This window comes from Ascochyta rabiei, chromosome 10, assembly GCF_004011695.2.
Source record: "Ascochyta rabiei chromosome 10, complete sequence".
NCBI lineage: Eukaryota > Fungi > Ascomycota > Dothideomycetes > Pleosporales > Didymellaceae > Ascochyta > Ascochyta rabiei.
In genome coordinates, this window is record NC_082414.1 from 1358398 (window position 1) to 1376710 (window position 18313).

General features: G+C 51.6%; 7 protein-coding genes across 7 annotated transcripts, besides 1 other annotated feature; 4 read left to right on the forward strand and 3 right to left on the reverse strand.

Moving 5' to 3' along the window:
- Positions 1-1562: 1562 nt before the first annotated feature.
- Positions 1563-4223, forward strand: EKO05_0006557 (uncharacterized protein; the record flags this gene model as incomplete). The annotated part of the gene is made up of 2 exons (XM_038940461.2): positions 1563-3165; positions 3214-4223. 2 exons carry the CDS (start codon positions 1563-1565, stop codon positions 4221-4223), a joined length of 2613 nt encoding a protein of 870 aa, XP_038798051.2.
- A 29-nt stretch (positions 4224-4252) lies between these two features.
- Positions 4253-4281: a tandem repeat.
- Positions 4282-6146: 1865 nt separating this feature from the next.
- EKO05_0006558 (fructose symporter) lies at positions 6147-7908 on the forward strand (the record flags this gene model as incomplete). Its single annotated transcript, XM_038940309.1, has 2 exons — positions 6147-6537; positions 6587-7908. The coding sequence occupies 2 exons, from the start codon at positions 6147-6149 to the stop codon at positions 7906-7908; spliced, it is 1713 nt and encodes a 570-aa protein (XP_038798052.1).
- A 457-nt stretch (positions 7909-8365) lies between these two features.
- Positions 8366-8934, reverse strand: EKO05_0006559 (uncharacterized protein; the record flags this gene model as incomplete). Its single annotated transcript, XM_038940460.1, has 2 exons — positions 8366-8495; positions 8549-8934. 2 exons carry the CDS (start codon positions 8932-8934, stop codon positions 8366-8368), a joined length of 516 nt encoding a protein of 171 aa, XP_038798053.1.
- A 1397-nt stretch (positions 8935-10331) lies between these two features.
- Positions 10332-10907, forward strand: EKO05_0006560 (uncharacterized protein; the record flags this gene model as incomplete). The annotated part of the gene is made up of 1 exon (XM_038946148.1): positions 10332-10907. The coding sequence occupies one exon, from the start codon at positions 10332-10334 to the stop codon at positions 10905-10907; it is 576 nt and encodes a 191-aa protein (XP_038798054.1).
- A 198-nt stretch (positions 10908-11105) lies between these two features.
- Positions 11106-13146, reverse strand: EKO05_0006561 (Rhamnogalacturonan endolyase; the record flags this gene model as incomplete). Its single annotated transcript, XM_038940466.1, has 2 exons — positions 11106-12441; positions 12497-13146. 2 exons carry the CDS (start codon positions 13144-13146, stop codon positions 11106-11108), a joined length of 1986 nt encoding a protein of 661 aa, XP_038798055.1.
- A 481-nt stretch (positions 13147-13627) lies between these two features.
- On the forward strand, positions 13628-15168 carry EKO05_0006562 (uncharacterized protein; the record flags this gene model as incomplete). The annotated part of the gene is made up of 2 exons (XM_038940508.1): positions 13628-13812; positions 13863-15168. 2 exons carry the CDS (start codon positions 13628-13630, stop codon positions 15166-15168), a joined length of 1491 nt encoding a protein of 496 aa, XP_038798056.1.
- Positions 15169-15964: 796 nt separating this feature from the next.
- Positions 15965-16784, reverse strand: EKO05_0006563 (uncharacterized protein; the record flags this gene model as incomplete). Its single annotated transcript, XM_038940511.1, has 2 exons — positions 15965-16382; positions 16438-16784. 2 exons carry the CDS (start codon positions 16782-16784, stop codon positions 15965-15967), a joined length of 765 nt encoding a protein of 254 aa, XP_038798057.1.
- Between the last annotated feature and the right edge of the window lie 1529 nt (positions 16785-18313).

Here is an 18313-nt window from a genome sequence, read left to right on the forward strand (position 1 = left end):
GGACAGAGGAGGATTAGTAGTGCTTCCAACTAGATGGGTGATGAGCAGTGCATGTCAGCTCTCCACCTAAGCTGATGTCAACAACATGATTTCCACGTCGCTGCAGTCACATAATGCTGTGCGACCACATTATTTTCGGCTCATTATGCATGTTGTCCCCTCGTCAGCTTCAGAGCAGGCGTCAAAAACGAACATCGAAACCCCTCTAAGTTTGATGGGAGTCCAACCGAGTCCTGAACAACAACAGGAAACTATCGTCCACTATCCCTGAACACCCGCGGGCCCAAGACGGTGCAAAGTGATGGGGGGACCTCGGGATGTGCGCATGGCGATCCTGCCTGCGGCTGAGCTGTGCTAAATTGGGGTGCCTCGCAGATCGCACCTTCCCGTTCCACGGAATCCGAAGGCGCGTAAGCAACCCGCCATGCACTACGCCTCTGAGTACAGAGGATTCCACGCTGCATGCGCGCATAGGAATAGACGACCCATTCATAGATAGAATGTGGGCAATATTATCATGTAGGTATCGCCGTTACTTTTCATCATCACCACTTTCGTCATCTGCTCTTGGTAATACCGCTACTGGTCGGAAGCTCGTCGTTCCATCCCACGCCAATACCGAGAAAAACGGTCCCGGACGCCACAAACCTGCAGCTCCTTGTAATTCGCAGCTGTTTGCGGGCCTTAGTTGAGCGGGCTATTTTGGCTCCCGGACTGTACACATCATTGCCCGGCCGCTGCTGGTCATGACTACCCAGGTGGCTCCCTCGTTGAAGCACTCAGTCGTCAACGTCGTTTCACTTGGATGCATTTTGCGCCTGCAGTCCGTTGATGACTATCGAACCGTCACCCAAGCGGAAGAACAAAAGGGAATCAATACCCAACCGTGGATCGACAGATCACCTCACAGCATTGGAAGCCCTGCCTCAAAGGATCGCACTAACAAGAGGATGTCGTTTCAGAGATTAAAGAGTTCGAAGAGGTCGGGCACTGTGCTGCGTGCAGTGCCAGAAACGACTGCATGTGACCCGGCTCTCCTCGCTGACAAGCGAGACACGCCTACGTCAACTCATCAGGCCAGGAGCTGCAAGTCAGCATCCAGCAGCCCAGCTCTATCGTCGATAACAGAAGATGGAGCTTCCCAGGGTTGGAACCAACACAGTACCACTATCCCCACAAAACACAACGAAAGTCCGAAAAGGGCCTCGAGTATTGCGTCGCTCAGGGGGGCTATTGGCACATACAAACACGGGAAGATCCAGTGGCGGCTCAAAGACAAGCACAGCCTCCGTGCGGTAAAGAGCTTGAAACCGAGGATACATGTGGTAATCCCTAGTGGAGCACAAGATCGAACCCAACCAACAGCGCCGACTTCTGGACTCCCTGGCAACGCGCAGGTTCGATCCGCTTCCGCTGAGATTGAGGATGCATGTGGCATGTCTCCACCAACGGGAACGAGCAAGGTAATCAGGCGCGATTCGATTGTATCGCCACTCAATCACCCCCAGGCGGCGCCTGTCCGACAGTTCCAGCTGCCAACTCCTACTATATCATCAAACTCGATGAAACCACAGCACCGCAAGAACGACACAACATCTACTACTTCGTCTATTGACTCTCGAGAAAGCGATGCGTTCTCCCTGCACAGCAACCATTCTTCGGAAACCAGCGTTGAAGAGGTCAATTCCCATATGGCTCCCAAGAATATGGACGCATATCCAGCAATCGATGCTGATTACGGTCCTCCACCAGCGATACCACCGCGACGATATGCACCGTGTGTTGCGAAACAAGATGCCGCATTCCAGCCTACCTGCACGCTTCGACCTACACGCTGTGCCACGAACGACATTGCCCATCACCCCACCGCTAGCCGCAAGATGTCGAGTTTGAGCCGCCACCGGAAGAGTCTCGATTCGCACCCGAGTATGGGCGCCATCAGTCAATCGCCAAGCCGCTCTGAATCGAACAAGTCAGATCGTGGGCGGAGCACAAGCCCAACACTGAGTGAGGCGGAGGGCGAGCTTGAAAGATCACTCGATTACCTCGCAGACGATGCTTTCTTAGGCAGGCTGGCGGACAACGACCTGCAGCACCTGACCCCTCACCAGAACAGCCTTGCAGAGCCATGGAAAAAGCACATGACTAAGCTGTCAGCCGAACCTGCTCCGTTGTTACCGAGAAGATCAAGCAAGCGACAATCTGTCATCAACGTGGAGTTGTTCAGACTATCTCGAGTACCGAATGATCATATCGCGTCCCAAATCGCAAGAGGACGTTCTCTCAAAAGGGACCAGGGACTGACTATTACCATCTCTCCAGCCAGCCATGGAATAACTGGAAAGCCTGTGCTGCCGCCGCTCCAGCTTTCTGCTAAGCAAGAGCCTCGAATTATCAGTCCGAGCGATGCCGAGAAGGTGCTTTACAAGATCTTACAAAGTCTGGATGGGCTTGATGAACTGTTTGCGACAGCTGTTGTCAGCAGTGGACTCTACCGCGTATTCAAACGTCATGAGCTCGAGCTTATCAAGTCTGTCCTCCATAATTCATCAGCACCTGCGTGGGAGTTCAGGGAGACTGCTTTCCCTGGACACGACCTGCTACACGATGAGGACCTTGAGATGACGCGGCCATTCGAAGAGTACACACCTACCAGTTATCTCCATCTCCAGAAATGTGATGAGCAGATTCTGCGGAAGATCAAGACGATGATCAAGGAGAAGTGCCAGTCATTTGTGCGGCCTGAAATCTCTGCTGCGCTTGTCGACGAAAAGTCGCCCAACTCCTCAAGAGTGAACGATGCTTTGTGGCGCATTTGGTCATTCTGCAAGATCTTTGGGTCTGGAAGAGGACGTGAAGACGATATCGTGGCTCAGCAAGACTGGCTCAAGGGGGGTGCACAGGTCCACCAACAAGCATGCACCTTCAGTCTCGTGAGCACAGACTTCATGAATGATACTCTGATCAGCGCGCCGGATTGCTTTGCGAAGGGCAACGAGGGCGGCTTAACAGCAGAGCAGTTGTTTGACATGATGGAGCTCTGGAACTGCTTGGGTGTTTTGCTGCAGGGATTCCGAAGTCGTACTGCTGATGCGCGGAAGTTTGGCATTTACGATCATACCGAGATTCGAGGAGGTGACATCGATGGAGAGGAGATGATGCTGGGTAAGCGTTTCTTTCCAAAAGGGCAATTCTGCGTACTAATGCATACAGACGAATGGTGTCACCACCTTCTCAGCTTCGGCCTCTCCACCGTGCTAGTGCTTGCCCGCCCCTGTGATGAAAACAACGCGATCGCATTCGAGTTAGCTCACGAGAGGAGCTTGACTAGCTGGAAGCCTCCTGTTGGTGGTAGCAGTCGAAGGAGTTTCTTGAAAGAGGCAGCTTCGCGTGTCTACGAAGATAGACTTGCGCATGTCTATGCGGAAAGCTCGACACGCGAGCTCCAGCGCCTAATGTCGAAGCAACGCGTAAAGAAATACATTCACGAGCTCAAGACTCGCAAAGGACCAATAATTCGCCAGAGTCAGGATCGACCCATGAGCGAGTGGGAGAGCGTAATGAGCAGCTTGATCCGGCAGCACCCTTCTCTGCCGACTACGAACAATATTTCCTCACACGTTCCTTCGTTTCGGCCTACCTCTACCATCGCACAGGAAATCTCAACTCACATAGCCGAACTTCCTGCAGCAGTCCCTGCAGTACCTCCCACCGCAAGGGCCCTTCTTCCGCCACTGATAACCCAGTCGCCGCCACGACGAACCGTAGCCCAACCTCTGCTTCCCTCTCCTCCATCCTCCACGATCTCCGGCCCGCGCGATCGAAGCAGCATAGCAACAACCATGGCCTCGATCATCGAGTACCCAGATTTCCGCACCCAAGATCCCGTTCCGCAGATACCGTTCCCGAACCACCCGGCCTTCCGCGCCCAGCGACCACACGTCACCAGGAAAGAAACCGACATCAGCCCCAGCTCGCGTGACTCGAGCGAGAGTGACCGTAGCGCGGTACTCGCTCACCACCCAGTGTTCCAGCAGCATCAGGCACAAGCCGATATCTTCGACAGCCCGGCCCACGAGCACACGGCCGAGAAGGCCATCTACCGGATCGTGGAGATGGGATTCACTGCCGAGCAAGCGAGGGAGGCTTTGCGCGTCACAGACTTGGGCGATGGGTTGAGGGTTGATCGTGCTGTTGAGTTGCTATTGAGTCGACAGATGTAAAGCGCAGTCTGCTGGTGTCTGTTCGCGTACTTTGATTCTTGCTTTCTTTCCTTTCTTTGCGAGCCCCCTCTTCTCCTCGGCTTTGCCCATCTTGGTCTGCTGTTCTTGTTCAAAGGGCGTTGGCGACTTGTGCTTTACTTCTCTCTTCTTCACGATTCTGTCGGCTTTGTCTCTAGTCTGTATACCTCCGCAAGATACCCATTCTCCGTTAGGATATCATTCGTCATTGTAGATGGAACTTCACGATGACTACTGTTACATGTGTACCTTGCACTGCTGATTTTGCTTGTGTTCGATGTGACGTCGTACATATTGTTTCGCATTTGATGGGCCCTCGGCTTGTGGAGATGGGGCACTAGTTGAGGTTGTTGGCGTGGGCTGGGAGCCTTGGAAGCATACCCAGCGGAGTCTCCACCTACACTTGTTTCGCGTGTGTAATTTTCAAAGTTTACGCATCTGACTAAGGAGCAGGTTAGGTTTGCCACGCGTGGGGTGCATTCGCTAGACCTTCCTCGCTCCAGATCGCAGTCGTCAACAAGGAAAACACCAAATTGAAATCGCAATAATTTGCCGAAGAGAAGGTCAACCTTTCTCGAGGATGTCGAGTTCACGCTGTTGGGAATTTGAAAAGTCGCTGTGGGCACGACACGCGACTCGCCTCGTGTCGACGACGCCAGATCCTTCGTGGGCCCAGACAACGGTACTACTGGCCTGGCCGCAGAGCCTCATGCTTCTTCTCTACACTGGAGATGACTATTACACGATAGTGAGGTACGGGCTGGGACCTGAAGGCGGTCTGCATGCCACTGTGGCATGATCGGCTCATGTCTCCTCGAACGTCATGAGTACAGGGATTTTCTCACAGAGCGATCTCAATGCAGTTTACTTGATGCTCACAGCAGTTCTCTGCAAGAAAATCCCCAAGGTAGCGATTCTGGTAGTCTCCTCTTTTCTCCCCAGACACACTCGGCTCTGGGAAGTTGTTGGTCGGTTTCTTCCGGGTTCAATCGTGGATGGGTCCCATGCCCTGGACATGGGATTACGGCACAGCGCCATCCGGGACGAGCAAACGATATATGTTCGGAGACACCATAGCGGATGGTCTACTTCGCTAAGGTTGTTCCTGTTCACAGTATACCCAAAGCAGTATCAAGTCCGAACTTCCGATGGTAACCTCGACAGATGGTCTCCGATGTTGCAAGGATTTTTCCAACAATCGACCTCGACTCCGCACCGGCTTTTGATTCAAATGCCGTCTCGTCGTCATAGTGTTGCGCCTAGACTTGCTATTCGGATCCTCATCGGCAGCTAAAAAGCTTTTGTAGAGTCTCAACTTTGGCATCGAACGGCGAGCTACTGTAGGGGTACGCCACTACCGTCTGGCTTCAGGAAGCTTATCACCACTGCAGATGCGTCTACAACACCTTTGGAATTTTCAAACACCCACACGCACCAGCGAACCTGGGGAAACAAGCTGTCTCCATGTTCTCTCCATCATTCAATCGGTAGGAATTTCGGAACCATAATCAGGATCAGCGCAGAGCCTCATGTGGGTCCACTAGAAGCTTTTCGAAATCAAGCTGCACTCAAGCTCCACCAAGAGACAGGACCGGTTCTTATGTGCTCCACTACGCTATGCTATTCCCGTGCAATTCGCAGCGAATTCGCAACGTCCGGCCATGCACCATCGCCAGGTTCTTGAGCCGGGGGTGGCAGATTCTTGCTGCATGTGCCATGGAGACTCCACGCGTACGTCACACGATATTGAGGAGGGTGCCATGGGGATCTTCCCCATGGACCTGGGCGTCTCCACTGGGGATTTAAAAGGCGGAGACATGCCCCAGAGCAGAGCGAAACGAAGTACTTTCCTTGCCTGTTCATTCTTCTCTCTCCTTCGCTGATCTTCGCTGATCACTGCCAATCATGGACGAGAAAGACCCCAAGATGTTCGAGGAGGTTGCTGCCCCTGCCCCTGGCAAGGCTGGAGAAATCGCGGTCGCTCCTCCTACAGACTACAGCGCACCCAAGGCGAAGACTGAGCAACTCGAGAACGCTCACGGCTGGGAGTCGGATAACCTGATCCACAACCTCGAGAAGGAACTCGAGCAGTCTGGCTACAAGAGGGGTATCTTTGACATTGAATTCAAGAACCCCAAGCACTTCACATGGCTCCTCGTCGCCTTCGCGTCTATGGGTGGTCTGCTTTCTGGACTCGATCAATCGCTTATTTCCGGTGCCAACCTGTTCTTGCCTAAGGATCTCAACCTTACCGACCAGCAAAACTCCCTAGTCAACTCTGGCATGCCCCTTGGTGGTAAGTGACTCGAACCCGGCAACCTCGGAGGCTAGCTAACGCCTTATAGCTGTCGCTGGTGCTTTCCTCATCTCTCCCTGCAACGAGTACTTCGGTCGCCGCTGGGCTATCATCATCTCTTGCATTCTTTACACCATCGGTGGTGCGCTCGAAGCTGGCTCCATGAATTATGGCATGATCGTCTCTGCTCGTGTTATCCTCGGCGCTGGTGTCGGTCTTGAGGGAGGTACAGTCCCCGTGTACGTCGCCGAGACTGTCGAGAGTCGCCTCCGTGGTAACCTGGTTTCCCTCTACCAATTCAACATTGCCCTTGGTGAGGTCCTCGGATACGCTGTCGCTGCCATGTTCGTCAGTGTTCCTGGTAACTGGCGGTACATTCTCGGCTCCTCGCTCGTCTTCTCCACCATCATGGGTGTCGGTATTCTCTTCATGCCCGAGTCCCCCCGCTTCCTCATGCACAAGGGCAAGACCCTCGAGGCTTTCAAGGTCTGGCGCCGCATCCGTGGCATCGAGACACTTGAGGCGCGTCAGGAGTTCTTCGTCATGAAGGTGAGCACTGAGGAGGAGGAGGCTGAGGTCGCCGCCGGCCGCACCAACCGCTTTCCCTGGATGGATTTCTTCACCAAACCTCGTGCTCGCCGGGCCATCGTCTACGCCAATATTATGATATTCCTCGGTCAATTTACTGGAATTAACGCAATTATGTACTACATGTCGGTTTTGATGTCCCAGGTTGGATTCAACGACTACGACGCTACCTACATGTCCCTTGTTGGTGGTGGTTCCCTTCTTCTTGGCACCATCCCCGCCATTTTCCTCATGGAAACGTGCGGCCGTCGTTTCTGGGCTATTGCCATGCTGCCCGGTTTCTTCGTCGGTCTGGTCCTCGTCGGTGCTAGCTACCATGTTGCTGAAGGCAATCTTCAGGGCAAACTGGGTCTCTACTTCACCGGCCTAATTCTCTACGAGCTCTTCTTCGGTTCCTACGCAGCGCTCACATGGGTCATTCCCTCAGAGGTCTACCCCACTTACCTCCGTTCCTACGGTATGACCACCTCCACCGGATGGCTATTCCTGTCTTCCTTCATCGTCACCTACAACTTCACCGGCATGCAGAAGGCATTCACCAGCACTGGTCTGACGCTCGGCTTCTATGGCGGCATTGCAGTGCTCGGCTGGTTCTACCAGATCTTCTTCATGTACGAGACCAAGAACAAGACGCTCGAGGAGATTGACCAGCTGTTCATGAAGCCTACAAGCCAGCTTGTCAAGGAGAACGCGAAGAGCGCCGCTGGTGTCACCAATGATCTGCTGCACGGCAGGTTCAAGAAGGTGTTCATTGAGAACAACCGGACCGAGGCCGAGTACTAGTTTTAAAAATACGAATAGATGAAGAGTAATGAGTGTTTGAGATTATGTCGATTATGTTGTTTTTGGATGAGATAGGATTATTATACCCTTAGCGAATTGCGAATTTATATCTGTTATGATTCTTGAAGACTTCAGTCTTAACTTGAGTAGTTTGTTTGAATGTTGGCTGTCTTCACTTAGGCGCCTTGACTACCAGCTCACAACGACGTCCCGAATTTTTTGCTCTTCGTCGATAGAAGGTCAAGTGCACCGAACTATACTCGTCCGAGAAATACATGCCAGTAGTTCACACTAAAGCGTTAGTAGTAGAAGCATAGGATACACAGTACCCTAGCCCTCTCTCTAGTTTGCGAAGCTACCGGAATGTAGAAACATATAACCAGAAAGCGTATAAGACACCCAACCTGTGTCCCATACTATGCCAACGATTTATACTCTATCCCGATCCGAAAGGCCATTACATCGGCGCAGCAGCACTCGCCCCAATACCCGCCAACCCAGCCGTTGCAACCTCGACGTCCTGCGGCACAGTCCCTCCACTGACACCAACGCCACCAATCAATTTTCCCTGGTAGTAGATCGGCAACCTAGCATGCTATTAGTTCACCATCTCCATGCACACATCTCGACTGCCACTCACCCTCCTCCAAACACAACCAGCCCTCCATTCGTCTGCTCGATAGCATACAACGCCGCGCCAGGCTGACTCGGATCGTACAAGGCCGCGCTTGTCAGGCCATTGAACAGCACCGCGGTCCTTGCCTTCTTCTGGCTGATGTCAATGGAGCCGATGTATGCGTTGTCCATGCGGAAGAACGCAACCAGAAGGCCGGAAGGGTCGACTACAGCCACGTTTTGCGGGATCCCAATAGCGGTGGCGTTTGCTACGGCGGCTTGGATGATCTTGTAGGCTTGGTCGGCAGATACGACGGAGCGCTGGGAAGGGGTGGTGCCGATGCCGTTTGTGCCGATGATTTGAGCAGAGGCGAGGCTGGCTAGGGCGAAGAGGTGGGTGATGAAGCGCATCTTGGAGAGAGACGGTGGTATGTTAATTTGTGTATAGACTGGATGCGATTGCCTTCTGCAGGTTCAATTGGGTCGAGGAGAAGAAGCATTTATTGAATTCGAATGCATCTTCTGGGTCCTCGGTCTTATACTCACGCCGCCATCTAGGCCAGGTACCAGGCTCTGGTATTCCTGCTGCACAGTGACAACTGACAACCGATCGTACCGCAACATTCGGGTCTAGGTGCCTGGTTCGAAGGGCAGGAAGTGCTGCCGTGTGCGGGGAAAACACGGAAGCTGAACGCCATCAAGAGGCTCGGCCGCCCATCAGCCTCGATCAGGCTTGGGGCCTATGCGGAGTTCAGTCCGGCAGGCGTCGCGCTACCTGGTACTTTCCGACAGTATGATGCGGTGGGTCTCAGCCTCATGGTGTTGAGACTCAATGGTGACGAGAAGACTTCATGTTACCGAACGTAGAGTTTACCAATATCGAGTGCGACGCGCCACGTTCGCCACACATGTATTGGTCGTCGCGGGATGAAAACAGCCAACACCGGAAGAAACCTCGAGGTTCCAAATTGAGTCTGTCGAGACGTTGTCATCGTACCTATTGTGAGTCGTCAAGCATGTTGTGACACCCTGTTTCGGACACGTGATGTGCACCAGCCATCTTGGACTAAGACAGTATATACAGCTACGCAGTTGGATCGTCTATAGATCTCTTGGACCTGATCCGAAATCGATTGCTGTTCTTGCAGTGGTGGTGTGCGGCGGTGCGACACTTGATGTGTCTGCTGCGTGGACAGCAACAAATGAACAGAGGCCGACTGCGATTACTGAATTCACATTCGGCGGCCTAACCGTAATCCAATAACTGGCGCGTGAGGTGTCGTCTATCGAAAGCTTCGAGCAAATATTCCTCCACAGTAGGAGTCTGTACATAGTGGAGTGTTCCGGAGCAACAAATGAACCGAGGCTGGGTTTCTTCACCAGAGTGAGTGAGCAAGAGACTTGGCGCTGCGCTTTCTCACCAGCTCGAAGTTTTTGCCGTAATGGCAGTCGAACTGTGGATACCAATTTTCATCTTTCCGGGCTGCAGTGCTGACATTGTTCTGTTGTCAACATCTGGAAATAACAACAGCCTTGTTCAGCCGCGTATATCCGAGCTAGCTGATTATGCCTAGCCGTGCACAGCTCTTATCAGTAATTATATGCGCAGAAGGTGAGGAGATTCATGAGAAGTGCGGAAATTCTGGCTGATGTTCTTCCAGAAAAGCTTATATTCATCTTCGTGTGCACCTTCTTTGTTCTGGATTACATGACCTAAAAGTCTTTGTCAGGGCTACTGCTTCAAGTCAGAGAGAGATGTTGATACCGATACTTTATGCTTCGAATCAAATCTACCTGCCGGCTCAAGCATGCAAACTACCAAACAGACCCTCCTACACCGAACTTGGACCCGAGAGTCCTACTTCATCTCTACGGACCCATCACTGATCTCAATATCCGATCTCAACGCGGCCTTCGCAACAGACCTCATTTACTGGGCAGAACCGCTGCCCGAGGACGTCATGCGTGAGACGCTCGACAACTCTCTGTGCTTTGGCCTTTACGATATTCAGCACGACGCCAAGAAAACGAACAGCAGCGCAAAACCCAGCGACCCGTACCCAGAAGAACGAAAAACGCTGATCGGTTTTGCACGCTGCGTAACCGATTTCAGCACTTTTTCCTACCTGACAGACGTGTATATTCTTCCCTCGTACCAGGGCAAGGGGCTTGGGAAGTGGATTGTGCGATGTGTGGGAGAGGTGCATGACTCCATGCCATACTTAAGAAGGAGTATGTTATTTACAAGCGACTGGGAGAGGAGTGTGCCCTTGTATAAGGGAGTCTTGGGTATGGATCTTGTCAAAGGCAATGGCGGAAAGGATGGCGGAGGACCAGCGATAATGCAGAAGCTAGGGCCGGGATTTCCTATGACGCTAAGATAGCGGTCCTGGTGACTGTCGATCGATGTTTGGTTATCTAGGGACGGCATGAGAAGCAGGCCTTCAGTAGACCGGTAAAGCTTTCCAACAACCTATAATGAATGGGTCAGATTCAGCGCAGAGTCGTGGTGGTCAATTATAGAAATTGAATTGGAGAGCACAAATGTTCTGATTGTGTACAACAAGTGCTCGTGAAAGAGACTACTTCACCTCCAACCTCATTGCATCATACTGCACGTACAAAGCCTCAGGCAGAACAGCGCTCTCGTAGTTCTTCCCACCGTATGGGAGACTCAGTACAAACGTGTTCTCGCCCTCCTTGAGCAGCTTAGCATCGAATACAAATTTATTCGCGATGTTGTAGCAGACAACAGCTGATCTAACAGCACAAGAGCTGGAATGGTGATAGGGGATGACCCATGGCTGCAAGTCTTTCCCATTAACATTGACAGTGTAAGGGAGGTTGGAGTATGGCTCGCTTGCGTTGTAGATATCTGTGTTGCCCGCTGCAGACTTGGCACCGGCAAGCTGGACCGTGAAGGTTGCAGTCTTTTTGTTCTTAAGCTGCTGGGCCTTAGTATCGAATAAGATAGTCCAGTTGTTGATGTTTTCGTAGACGGGCTCAGGACGCTCGTAGTTCGCCTTGCCACCAAAAATGCTCCAGTGGACATAATTGAGCGCCTTGGAGGGGTCGTCGCGACCGACTTTGTAGGAGACACCATCAGGAAATTCTGTCACGAAGTCGTAGTCGGCCCAGTAGAGCCTATATTCGTCGGTAAGGAGAGGGTGCGTGGGAGACTGCGTGTAGCCGTGACGATACTCCCCAGAGGACTTGTCAGGTGTGCCAATGCGCCAAAGTTCAGTGCCAGCGCTTTCAGGATTCCATTTCGCCTTGACGTTGGTTTCCTTTCCCGCCGCAACTTTAATGTCGTCTTGAGTGAAGTCGCCGAAAATACCATCCGCATATACTGTGAGGCGGTAGCTGCCAGCCTTGACGCGATCAATGCTCGCTTCGCCGTTCGAGGGAACCTCGGCCCAGTACTGATAGGCTTTCGTATCGAAAACGTTGTCCTGGAAGTCTACGCCGGTCTGTGCAAGAACAGCGAGCACGTTTCGAGCACCTTTTGGGAGATCGATCTTGGCTTTGAACGTACCACGGCCAGCTGCGGTGACCAGATTGGGAACATGCTTGGCAATGGAGTCATAAAATTTCGCGTTCCAGCTCGGTTTAAGACCGTACTGCTCAGCATCGGCACGGAGCTCATCGAGAGAGCCACCCTTGTTGAAATGGTAGTATTGCGGTCCGAAGGTCCTGTCAAAACCATTGGTGATGTTAGGAGTCTGGTCGCCATGGTGGTTGCTGCTGATATAGTTGTAGACGATACCGTCCACCACAAGATCCGAATGCAACGGCCCGCCAAAGTAAGTCTCGACCGTGTTGTGCACCAGCCATGCGCCGTATGTCGTGCCATTAGCGCTGCCGGATCCGTCTGCCCACATCCCATGTGCTTTATGCTTTCTCCAAGTATCCTGAAATCTAGATTGAGTCAGCACAATACTTCGGATTTGCATTTACGCGCTTCACAACATACGTGTATTTGGTGAAGTAATCACCAACGCCTTGGACATAAGAGTCATCTTTGTTGGGTAAGTACCAAGTCGCATCTTGCACAACCACCTGACCCTCGGTGTTTGGTCTAGGAGCGTCAAACTCCTCGTTGGTCACAAAGTGAGTAAACAGGGGGGGATCATGATTAGGCCTGAACATAGTCCTGAGCTCCTGGAGGTTGCGCAGGAACGGCGTGGTCTCGTTGTAGTAAGCAACGCGACTGAACGTGTGCAGGCCCGTTTCACCTTCTCTCAGGAACCAGTACTGTTCCAGACGTTGGCCCGTAGGCGCGTATGTCTCGCCCATGCTGATGCCGCCATACTTAACGCCTGACGCATCTGTACCGTTGAACAGCTTGTAATCGACCTTGGTGCCCCGACCAGGCGTCCAGAACCCAGAAGGAGTGCAGTAGCAGTCGAGATATGGCCCTACACCAGTGTTGCCATCCTCCTTGCCCAGCAAGTTCTGTCCGTCAAGTGTGAGCAGATTGATATAGCCACGGGTCTTGCTGACCCCTGCGACAAGACGCTCATTGGAGATGGTCAGACTGCTGTTGTTCTCCGAAGCCTTGAGCAGGGCCCATGTTGACGATGCCAACGACAGCAAGGCTGTTGTCGCAAGAGTGGAACGCATTGTTGGAAAAACAGCGCCAGTAGTGACCTCTGGACAACGTGGACAACACACCTGTCCTATGTTTATAGTTTGAACCCCATGTTTTCACCCGGGTATACGGGAAAATTATATGGGGACATAGGGGCAAATGCGCGCTGAATCCGGGGTAATTGAGGGGATGCCAATTTCACATCGGTCCTTCGGTGTGAAGACAACCGAGTTAAGGAATGCGTGAGCCGCATAGCCTGTTGCAATATTGAATGCGTCCAAGCGATTCATGATTGCTGTATGAAGAAGCTGCTTGCTGCTGAATGCTGCTGTGGGGTGTCTGGAGTGGTGATCAAAGTTGAAAGATAAGAAGACCCACAAAACAACACCACGCACGCAAGCGCGTGACAGAGTGACGTCATCGAGTTGGTATCATCTGTCGCTGCGCCTCGACACATCTACACGCAGCACGTTTGTTCGAAACTAGACGAGGTGGAATATTTTTGAAGCAGAGATGAGGTCGTCAGCTGACGTCATAAGAGAAGACTCGCCTCTACTGCGCGTCGATGAAGGCACGAACGTTGTCACCTTCAGTCAGGACGACCCGGACGATCCAAGAAACTGGGTAACACTGCGAAAATGGCTGATGGTAGCTGCCATCATACCAATTGATCTCAGTGTCAGTTGGGGCGCTTCAGGGTAACGCGGCTCTCCACACCATTAAAAATTCGCTGCTGACGCGCTCTCAGCTTTTCGCCGATGGCTGGCGACTTTGCGAAGGATATGGATGTCCCTGCACAGGTTGCAACACTCGGACTGAGCATGTACATTCTTGGACTGGCGTTTGGACCGATGACTTTAGCTCCGCTTTCGGAGTACTATGGACGACGACCTGTGTACATCCTCTCATACGGCACTTTCCTCCTGCTCCTCCTGGCAACTGCGTATGTCGAGAGCCTTGGGCCGTTCTTAGTCCTCCGACTGTTTTCTGGGTACTTTTCATCGACCACAATCTCAAACTTTGGAGGGACTATTGCGGATTTATGGCACCACAACGACACCGGACCCGCCATGTCATGGTTTCTGTGGGCAGCCACTGGTGGTTCGCCAACTGGCTTTGTGCTGTTCTCATTCATCGCGCATGGAAGGACGTGGCACGCCGTGTTTCGGATCATGTTCTTCATTTGTCTATCCTTCTGGATCGTCATGGTTGTAGCACTGTGCGCTCTTGGAGAGACGAGGCACAGCATAATACTTTTGAAGAAAGCACAAAAGTTGAGGAAGGCCACTGGGAACGACGAAATCGAAGTTCCAGGTGAATTGAAACAACGGGGACCCAAGCAGCTCTTCGGCACAGCACTTGCACGACCGTTCCGCTTCTTGGCGACAGAAGCTATTGTCCAATTTGGTGCGCTATACAACGGTTTCCTCTACGGTCTCTCTTTTCTATTCAACGGTGCCTTCCACATAATATTTGGGCCAGGTGGCTATGGGTATGATACTATTGGCATCGGCATCTGCTTCCTAGGCATTGTGTTTGGCATTTGTTTTGGGCTGTTCACAAACATATTTCAAGAGAGGTACTACCAGCGGCAAGTTGTCAAGGCTGGGCAACGCGATGTTCCAGAAGCACGCGTGTACCATGCGAAACTTGCTGCTGTGGTGCTGCCCATCTCATTACTTGCATTTGCTTTTACAGCAACCCCCGATGTTCACCCTTTCTTCCCAGTCCTCGCATCCGCATTATGGGGCTGGTCATTCTATTGTCTCATCCTGATGACTCTTACCTATACGGAAGACGCATACAAGACTTTCTCGGCGTCAGGTCTTGCTGGAGTGGGACTAATACGTAACTTGGCTGGCGCAGGATTTCCGTTGGTGGGAAGAAGCCTATTTCTGGGTATTGGCACACGAAATGCTTGTCTTGTACTGACGGGACTGGCCGTGCTTCTAGCACCAATTCCATTCGTTCTGGAGAAATACGGAGTGTCACTACGTAAGCGTAGCCCTTGGGCTACAGCACATGAGGATGAAAGCGACGATGAAGAGGGTTGAGATAGGTCAAGCCTTGTCGTCGCACAGAAAGGGCGCTGCTGCAACTGCAAACGAAGGTTACTTTGGAGAACCAAGACAGTTTCTGAACCTACAACATATCCATCCGCATTACTCCACTACTCGTCCACGGCTCAGATGCGATACTGTCTACCGAACTTGAGGAAAAAAACCGGTGAAAGCGAGCGCGATGACAGGAATCGACGCAGACGTCAGCATGGTATCTTAAAGCCCGACCCTTGTCACCCTTGGCGTGGGTGCAAAGACGAACATGTTTGAGATGATGTTACGTGTGAACGTAACAGCAACAACAGCATCTGCAATGACCTACCAGATAGTCAATAAGCATGTCTCAACACCAGAATCGTAGAACCTAAGTCAGCCACAGTGCACATTGGCGCCATAGAAGACGAAAAACATGCCAATTCCGACTGCAACAATTGGCCTGTGGCGCTTACAGATGAGCGTCACTTTAACACTCCCTAAACAAGTACCTCTGCAACGCTAAAACATAAATTCAATCCTGTTTAGGCTCGTCCAAATCATTTTTTTTACGTTGCCATTTAGTATCGTAGCTAGATTTAAGGGACTAGCAAAGTTAAGCGGCTCATGCACAGGGCACATTAAAGTTTAGGAGGGTTGAGGAAGTAGTTGGTTGTTTGATAGGTTCTATCGAAGAGAGTGAATATATGTCCTCTGTTTGTACCGTCGATAACGAAACATGTTGCTTTTGGATAGACACAAGACAACGGGAAACCAAAGCCCCCAAAGTGTATCAGACCATGCCGGCTTTTAAAGCCTAAGTAGGGCAGTTTCCAGCCTGGGCAACAAGAGAGTTGTTGATCAACGTTACAGCAGCGTTCAGGGCACACCAAGTGCCTTTGTTGCTTGCTGCATTACCTGCTCCAATCGCAGTGTATGCGATGATGTTGCCTTGTAGCTGCGCACCTGCTCCAATAGTTGCTGAAGAGCCGACAACGAAGTAAACGTTGCACGCTTGAGCATTGTTAGTTAAAACAATCCTGGAGAGAGCCGCGGCGGTAAAGGTGGTGGTGGCCTTGAAGATAAATTGCTTTCTGGCATCGCCACCAGCATTCAGTGTGAGAGTGCCTGTCAAGGTCACCGCTGATGTTGGGAACGTGTATACGCCCGGGGTAAGGGTAATTCCTCCAAGATTTGACGATGGAAGTGCTCTCGTAGCTGGAATAGATAGAGCACTACCTCAGAGTCAGTGGTTGATATTCTTCACAGACGTTGGACGAAGATACACACTTGTTGTAAGCCGTAAGACAACCAGATTTTCCGTTCTGTGCCAAAACTGTGCCCCGTGCCAGGACGCCTGAAACAGTCCCAGGGGGGAATCCAGTGATAGCTGTACCCGGCCAAACTCCAGCATTTCCTACTCCACCTGCACCCGTGATGGCCGTGGCGCCATTACTGGTAAGTGCTGTCTCGCTGAGTGCACCGAAAGATTTAGCAGAGCCCAACAGGACCGGTAGTGCACGCTTCTCCAGGGCAAGTCCTTCAACAGTAGGAGCAGCAAGGGAGAGTCCGCTGAAGCAGGTTGCTAACAACGTCAGAGCTGCGAATCCATCGGCCGTGAGAATGGTCAACTTCATAGTGATGGAGTGATTGTCGTGTGAGATTTGAAGCTAGGGCTGCAGGAACAGGAAGAAGTTGCTCTGATTGAAGGATGCTTGAAGTGATAGATGATATTGTACATATTATTATGGACGGGGATGAACCCTTTATACTTCCAATGTCTTGTAAAATATCCCTCTAACATACTGATGGGCATAGACCTGACCCTGACAAGATCAATCGTTTTCTTTAGTATGAACGAATGGGTCAGTGGCAAATCATAAGCGAGTAGGGGCCTACACTTTTGTTCTCTGGTGTGTATTCGCCTCATCGTGGCGTGTTTTGCTGCATGCGAACGTTCAGTCTAACTTAGAGCCGTGGTTCTATTCAGCTTCCTTTTATCGAAATAGTCCTTTCAAACCGGCTTTGCTTGGGTGAGCCAGCCAATCATTTTTGCGTACATGGGGTGTGAAAGTACTGACCGAGTTTTCAAGTCACAGGTTCATCTCTCGGTAGCAAGTATTTTCGTGTTATAGGTCAATTTTGCTGTCTTACGGAGCTTTGTTCCTTTGAAAGATCCAGCTGGTGACGAGCGGACCAACTCGTGATGGTTAGGTCGAGCTGCTTGGATCTTCTGTAAGACTGGGTGATACACCGACGATGCGGATTGTCGGGGGTATCGGACGCGTGGTGACCACCGTGTTGAAGGCAGCGAATACCATGTCTTCCGTATCACTAATAGCAACAGGGGTGATGAGGATGAATTCCCTACAAGATATTTTCAGCTTCTTGTTTCTAGTAACAAGCTCTGACAGCTCGGCTGTGGTGAAGCCCTAACGCTAGGCATCTGAAGCGGCAGCATCCGCAGCCGCCAGGTGATTAGCGAGGTATACTCTAGTAGGATGCAGTATTTCATTGGACAATATGGTTCTTGCATACTGCCCTAAGACATTCACATCCAAGCAGCGCTGCAGACAAGAAGGCATGAAGCAAGGACCTTGGCCTTCGCGCACACGTATCTGCGAGTAAGGACCGTAATATTTGCAGCACGGTAGTTCATGTCCTTTCAGTATGCACACAATTGTATGGTATCTACCTCTAGTAGGCTGCAAATACCGAGTTTGACCTCCACGGAGGATTTTGGAATAGGAGTGCGGCCCGCAGCTGAAGTGGTTCGAGAATCGGGTGCGATCGCAGCAAGATATCACACTAGGGTCCATTGAGTTGAAAAAAGAACAGTCTCGATCCCAGAAACCCTCTTTTACGGGTTTGAAATGAGAAGGTGTTTCGTGTGCTAGTCTAATGCTCCTTCGTGTATGCGCTGGCGGCTGCATGCGAATATGCCGGCATGGTAAGCCGAACTCCCAGGCTATGGACATTTGACCGAATCCTGCATCACTCAGGCCCACCCACACCACCTATTTTACACTCTCATTGATTCCGTAGGTCATACTGAGAGTTGCGGCGGAATCATTAGCCCGGCTTAAAGGTCACCTGAAGCGCTAAAACTACCAGCACGTACAACGGGGTGCGACTGAGCCACATACAATAGCTAATATTGCGACAA